Source organism: Porites lutea, chromosome 10, assembly GCF_958299795.1.
Source record: "Porites lutea chromosome 10, jaPorLute2.1, whole genome shotgun sequence".
Taxonomy (NCBI): domain Eukaryota; kingdom Metazoa; phylum Cnidaria; class Anthozoa; order Scleractinia; family Poritidae; genus Porites; species Porites lutea.
Window position 1 is genome coordinate 18,000,046 of NC_133210.1, and position 7,425 is coordinate 18,007,470.

General features: G+C 38.7%; 2 protein-coding genes across 4 annotated transcripts in view; both read right to left on the bottom strand.

Annotated features, from left to right (window-relative positions):
- The window catches only part of LOC140951137 (protogenin B-like), a 31,756-nt gene extending 28,518 nt beyond the window's left edge, over positions 1 to 3,238 (bottom strand). For 2 of the 3 annotated variants that reach the window (XM_073400353.1, XM_073400351.1), the window contains exon 1: positions 80 to 206. The gene's annotated coding sequence lies outside the window, so the exon portion shown is untranslated. Of the gene's footprint in view, positions 1 to 79; positions 353 to 2,986 lie in introns of those variants that run through there. The other variant, XM_073400352.1, reaches the window with a different exon arrangement.
- The window catches only part of LOC140949610 (vascular cell adhesion protein 1-like), a 37,927-nt gene that overhangs the window by 22 nt on the left and 30,480 nt on the right, over positions 1 to 7,425 (bottom strand). The window contains exons 8-9 of the mRNA XM_073398768.1: positions 2,987 to 3,244; positions 1 to 352 (exon numbers count right to left, since the gene is read on the bottom strand). The exon at positions 1 to 352 is cut by the window's left edge and continues 22 nt beyond it. Coding sequence (XP_073254869.1) covers positions 1 to 352; positions 2,987 to 3,244 — 610 coding nt within the window. The remainder of the gene's footprint in view (positions 353 to 2,986; positions 3,245 to 7,425) is intronic.

The window sequence follows — 7,425 nt, forward strand, 5'->3', positions numbered from 1 at the left end:
AATTCTGGAAAGAAATGTAAGGAGGCCAGTGTGGAGAATTTGTATGTGGATACTCCAAGATGTAGCGGCTTGAACTTACCATGTACAGTGAGAGTGAGGCTTTGTGGTGGTCCACTTCCTTCTGCATTGCTTGGCTCACAAGAATACACTTGACCATCGTGAGTATTAAGCTGTACGTTACTGATGTCATATGTTCCTGTCGCAGAGTTCCGGACAAGTACTGTGTTTCCACGTTTTAGGGTATATTCTGGAGCTGGATATCCATTTGCACTGCATGTAAGGGTTGCTGCTGTTCCTTCTACTACAGCATTGTTTGGAGTTCCAGTTGTAAAAGTAGTTGCTGTGGGAGCATCTGAGACGAAATAAATACCAAATGGATTACAATAAAATCAATCTACACACTCTTAAAAGAAAACCCCATTTCACTCCTACAGTATGGTAACCAATCAAACAGTTCGTATATAAATACCACGAGTGATATTTTGAAATTGTTATATGTAATTTCACAAGCCGTTAGGCGAGTAAAATTTGAGACAACTTCGAAATATCACAGGTGATGTTTGTGCCAACTATCATCTACAAATCATGCTATTATTCGTTTATTCTACTACCTGCAAAAGGTTTGTAATTTTTACAAGTAGGTATTTCAAATTAAGCTGAAATACCACTGCTCTAAGCCGATCAAATTGTAGAAATTTCTCATGTAGTAGTATAAACAGTAAAATCCTACGAAATAAATGACCCTAATTACTGCCCAAAAATTCAGAAAAAGAGGTTTGATTTGAGTGGTGAGACCACAGGATTCTGTCCACAAATTACTTAGAGCGACAGATAATCAAACCTTACGGTTATTCCTTTTCAAGAAGAGGTCCCGACACATCCCTTTTTTGTAGGAGTATTTATCTTATGTAATTTCTAAGTTAATAGAGACCTTTAGCATCAGTCAAACCGCAAACCGCAGTTTGCAGTTACGCGTTTGCAGTTTCGCGTTGCCGAGATTTCAAACTTTAGCAAGGCATTCAGTTCAGTTCAGTTCAGTTCATTTTTCTTTAGCCAAAATATAATACAATACAAGAATTCATAAAGGAATTGTAAGGTTGCAAGGGAGCCCAGAAGAAACCAGAAGGCTTATGAAGCCTGGGCTCCCCAGTCTCAAAGAAATAAGCAAAATAAAATGAAATTCGCGGAGTGATACGTTAAAAATAGGAACTAAACAGAGACTGAGTTAAGTTATGAATTCAGTAACAAGAAAGAAAAAAAAATTTAATTCTGGATTGGAACAGAATACTTTCTTTTGTTAGTACGGCAGGAAGGAATATAAAATCAATTTGAACTACGCGTTCATTGTTTAGGGCCACCATGTCATTTTCATCAAATCGAAGCGCGTCACTTTAATCGCCCAAAAATCAGCAATAATTCATTGATTCGAGATGAAAAATCCAACAAACACATCGCAAACGGATATAAAAAGCTAGTTCATACCTCTAAACGCCAGGCTGTACAATTTTTTGTGGTAAAAAACCTTGCCGTTAATCACTTACCGCTGGAAGCCCTTCCTGCGGTTCAAACGTGAACTGCACCTGAACCTTGAAGTTATCAGGCCAAAAGGTGGTCGTGAGTCGCTTGGAATAGGTGGTCGTTAACAAGAGGTTCTAATTCTGATATTTCTTCAGGAGTAAGAACATGCATTTGTAGAATTACAATTACAGTGGAACCCCGTTAATATACGATCACCAATGGGCCAAAAAGATTAGGCCGTATTAACAAGCGTTTTTTTTTTCAAGAAAATATATGGCCGTTTTGCCAGGCGGCCAAAACAAAGTGGCCCTAAAAACGAGGTGACCGTTTTACCGAGGGTGGCTGTAATGTGGGGTTTTTTTACTGTACATTTAAGACCTAGGATGCCAAATGATTATTTTACAAACGAAAACCCTCCACGTCGCCAAATTTATCTCGATTAATCATGGTCAAATTGCCTCATGAAAAGTTCCTTAGAATGAGTGACTACCAAGCTTTTTTATACCCGAGGATTTGCTTTGTTTTTCACAACAATTCCCCCAAAAAGCAAAGCTGTCACAGTGAATTTATACAAAGAAAAATCTTTTCATGACGTAGACACTCGTCAGCGTAGACGCGTACTCTCGTTCCAGGTGACGCGTCCATTGCGTCAGTTTCCTGTCTGCGTTGTTCACAGTCTTTCTTTTAATTTGCGTTGTTCACTTAGTTCTGGGGTGCTTTCTATTATACTGGACCAACCGGTTAGAGACCACTCAGACTATATTATTAAGGGAAAATGGAACGCGTCGGAACCAAACCTCCGACCGAATTGATTGTTGGGTATGGTCGTAAGGGCTAGGGTCATATACTGCTAAGAGAAAAACGTGGGAAAACATCGTCAACATTCGGAGAAGCCCGTAATATATTTGTCTTTAAAAACTGATGAAAACCAGAACAAAAAACAAATTAAGGCGCGTTGCTCTACCATAGCCTTGTGTGCAACTGTGCATAAGGACAAAGTTTAGGTCTTGCGTCTGAAGCTTACATACACACGCTGCACTCGTAAACACTTACATCTGAACTATCCGCCATTTTGACTAGTGTGTGTAGTGACGAGCTGGAGCGGGACTGGAAACGACAATTTCTGAAAACGGAACGGCAATTTTTGGTCGGTCCGGACCGACAAGTCAAGGAGGACCACTTCTGGAGGTGGACTACTTTGACCGGAAAATTTCCACCTGGGCCAAACCGTTCCATTTACGTTTGCACCGAAATTTCCGGAAATTTTGGCATAATGGCAATCACCCTCGGCCTGCACTGTAGCGCTTTGACTGGGAAAATTTTGGTGTTTGGATTGGGGTGTGTGTGTGGGGGGGGGGGGGGGGGGGAAGGAAGGTTGTCGCTTAACAAGAGGTGGTCGCATATGGAGGTTCGACTGTTTTAAGTAACATAATTTTGTGCACATACACTGCTGTTCCATTGTACTTACATTCCACATTTACCACTCGAAAAGCTTTTTTCTTGCCCCGAAAGTTGCTCGCCTCGCATGAATAGTTACCAGCATCTTCAACTTTTGCATTATTCAAAGCATAAGTCTTTTGTGTAGCTCCACTTAAAAACGCTCCGTTAAATTGCCAAGAGAGGGTTGGAACAGGATAACCATCAGCCGTACAGTCTAGTGTTATACTCTGTGACAGCTTGACGACTGCTGCTGGATTGGGTGTTACAGTGACTGTCTGGGGGGCATCTAAAAAAAGGATAGTAAAACACTGATAAATAAATAAGCTACAATCATCGTCAAAAGTGTTGGGAAGGTTGCCTTTTTTACCTCTTCTTTTTCTTCCTCCCCCCACCCCTGGCCCAATGTTGATCAAAACGTTAATGTTTGTGCGCGCAATTGTTCTGTTATATCCCAACATTGAATAGGGGGGACGGGGGATATTTAGCAAAAGAGAAAACTCTGTTTTTTCAGGATTAAAACGGACTACTGTTAAGTTGTACAACCTTCCCAACTAATTTTGTCTGTGATTGTCTGAAAATTCTGGGTGTGGCAGTAAAAGGTCAAAAATCGACGACTTTTTGTCAGTAGAAACGTCTTCAAAAAACACTCGTAAACAGTACTCTGTTGAAAAAAAATATTTGCCGTACCTTGTTAAGACAATTTTTGGGGCACACGCCTGTTTATATTCGGCATGTTTTGCAACCCGGTAAGCACAACTATTGCTCTTTATGGGGCACAGGAAGAGGGCCAAAATACAAGTGCAAGATTATTTTCGGTGAAAGCTATTGACTATAGCATAGGCTGATATGCTTTAAATGTTAAAGCAAGATATAGTGCGTTCACCAGTTCCCCAAAAAATCATTCGGATCGCTACATTGCAGCTGACATATTCCTTAGCAGCTCCCCCATTCTTTACAACATTCAGCACATGCCATTTGCCACGCGAGCAAACTATGAGGCTGAGTGGAAATTTGCTGAATTCTAGAGGCTACTTTCTCTAGCTGAATAACTCTAGTTAAGCCCTTGTGGCACTGCTTTTCGAAACTGGTTTCAGAAAACGAGAACATAGTACGCTCTTGATTTAGATTAAGGCGTCTATTGTCTTCGTTAACCTAATTAAAAAGGATAACACACGCAAAGTCATCACACACCACATTACTCCATTTTCGTAGCCGAAAATAATTCCTTTATAGTAGCGCTAACGACAAGATAGCCTAATGGACTTGTTGGGGGCTTTGCAAGGACTTAACCAAACGAATTTAAATAGACATTTTAGCTTAATTCTAAGTAAAATACGACATTACTCCATGGATAGCGTTAAAATTAAACTAACTTTGCTAATTGACCTTTATGGGGCACTGTTTAAATGGAGTAATGTTGGGAAACAGTTGTTAAATTTATCCCCGTAGATAAATGCGACAAAAGCTGTCCATATTCTTACATGGTTTACATGTTTGTGCCCTTTTCTTGTTTGAAAGTTGGTTCATTGTGCATATATTTCGCATTTTCTTATGGAGTAATGTGGTGGAGTAATGTGGAAACCCATGTTGTTTACTGTTCTCAAATTATCTGAATGATTGACAGGCGACGCTAGCACAGCAATTTTTATATAAACTCTGAACATGGCTGAATAATTTCTTTTATAGAGGTTCCGTATTACTTTCAGGCCTTACGAAAATAAAGTCTAGAAGATTTTAATTCAGCACTTATCTCACTCCTCCCTCACAACTACAAATTTCATGTTTTTCTAGGATAGTTTAACACCGCCGGAATGAAAAAAAAAACTTTATTGTGGCAGCCTTTATGCCATTTGTATTTGTAACATCTTTCAAAATATTTCTCTGATAGGAAACAACAAAAGTTAACCAGGAATAATGCCGCTGATGAAAAAGATGCATGTATACATGACAACGACAGCAATCGTACAGTATTTTCTTACTTAAAAATACCCTCATGACTTCTCGCGAAATCTGGTGAAACAGACCAGCTGTGGCCATTCCTTCTACATAGTCCACGCGAAGGAAACGTCCTCTTGCTTCATGAGGAAAATTAAAGGCCTTAAATGTTTTCTTCTGGCGTTCTTAGAAGAAAGCGTTTTCACCCAGTGGATTTTGTGGTCACGCTATGAAATGTCACGCACGTCAGATGCAAAATTCTCCTACATGTATTTATGATTTTACCGAAATATAACCTTTATTATATTTTTTATATAGTTTGGAAAGTGCATTATCAGCACAGTTCCAGGGCGAGATATCTCAACCAAATGTTAAATGCGACAAGTTTTATATGCGTTTAAAGTTGATTTCCTATTCTCCTACAATCATCGTCAAAAGTGTTGGGAAGGTTGCCTTTTTTACCTCTTCTTTTTCTTCCTCCCCCCACCCCTGGCCCAATGTTGATCAAAACGTTAATGTTTGTGCGCGCAATTGTTCTGTTATATCCCGACAATGAATAGGGGGGACGGGGGATATTTAGCAAAAGAGAAAACTCTGTTTTTTCAGGATTAAAACGGACTACTGTTAAGTTGTACAACCTTCCCAACTAATTTTGTCTGTGATTGTAGTAATACTCATAATAATAATAATAATAATAATAATAATAATAATAATAATAATAATAATAATAATAATAATAATAATAATAATAATGTTCTCCCTCAATTTTAGCTCAGCAGAAAAGGGACCACTCATAGCCCGTAAGGCAAAAAATATGCACCAGAGGTGAACGTTTCTAGGGGGCAGGGGAGTAGTGGAGTGCGGGACATGACCCCGCCCTTGCTGGGAAATTTAGCAGCTAATCAGTACTCTGAACGTCATTCCTTCATTTTCTGACTTATTTTATGCAAATCGGCCGTTGTTACCTTTACACAACAATTTAAACGATTGATTCCAATAATTTTACTCTTTCTTCAATGTTCTCCTTCCAAAATGCGTGGCCCATAAAAAAGAAAAGCTGTGTATACTTTAGTACTTTTCCATATATTCATTCATTTCCTTGTGGCAAGTAGGAATTGGATCAGGTCATAACCTAGTATTTTAAAAGTATATTTTTTTAAAGTACTTATTTCACTTTAGTAAACCTTCAGGCCGTTGCTTCAGGCGGTAAGAAGTGTTGCTTCAGGCGCTAAGATAAGGAGAACACTGATTATGCATGATAATGATAATGACAATAAACAAAAAAACTACATAGAATCAAGGTTGCTATTACAAATGCTTGGCCCATATATACATGTACATACTATTATGTAATGTAGCCAGCACTCATTTTCACTTCCACTAAGTATTATGAAATGCATAGAATGCAATCTAATCATACACGTTTTGACCTTCTATCACGTGAAACATGCTTAACAAACCAGCATTGAAGCGAGAGTGATTTGACTTTGATCAGAATCCTAAAACTCGCCTGCACTTTCCTAACCTTTGGTTATTAACAATTATTCCTCGAGCCCGAATGGGCTCTGAATCAATAGCCCATGAGGCAGAAGGTCAAATGGGCTTTTGACTCAGAGGCCATGAGTGCGAGAGGAATAATTGTTTTAGTAAAATCCAACTAGTTGGTCAAAAATATTGAGAATAAAAAAATTTTAGCTAGTTAAAGCTAGACTTTAATCCTTTTTTGCCACCAAAAAGTGCACGCTTTTCACCACAAGTAGGCTATAACATATAGCCTAGTAGTTGCTCAACCAATCAGAATGCAGCATTGATAATAGACCACTAGTTGGATTTTACTAACTACCAATAGATAGTTTTTAAGTCAAACTGGGCTGGAGAACAATGATAGAAAAAGAAAGACAGAATTTTTCAAATTGAAATAATGCCCATTTTGGGGGTGGAACGATGCAATAACAAAAAATTTTTCTGTTGGAATAATGGCAAAAAATTTTGATTTTTAAGGGGGTGGAAATTTTTAAGAAAAAATTGTGTAGCAATAATCACCTGGTTATTCCTCTTCACCCCCAAGTAAACTACAATCATGGAAAAAAGTCTTGGGACACTTTTGCCTTTTTGAGGCATTTTCCAATTCACGCAGGTCCAACCCCACGCCCCTCACCCCACAAACAATATTGGATGCGTGTATCCAGAATTTTTTCCGAGTTTTAACTTTGTATAGGGTGGGGGGAGGGAGATCTGCAAGAAAATTTCGAAAAGGATGCACTGTTTTAAGAGGGAACCGACAAATACCAGAAAAATTAGCCTGAATTTCAGGCTACAGAAAAATATGAATATTGCAGTACTATCCCAAGGACTTTTGTCCGGGATTGTAGTTTGAGTCAGAATCTCCTTTGTACAATGGTCCTAAGCAGGCAGAAAGAGGGTACTGTCCAAAGGCCAGCTGAATTTAAGGTTTTTTTCAGCCCTAACTTTTATGATAATTATTCTTTGGATTGACCAAGTGTTGTAAGGTGCAAAAAGATTACATGTAGT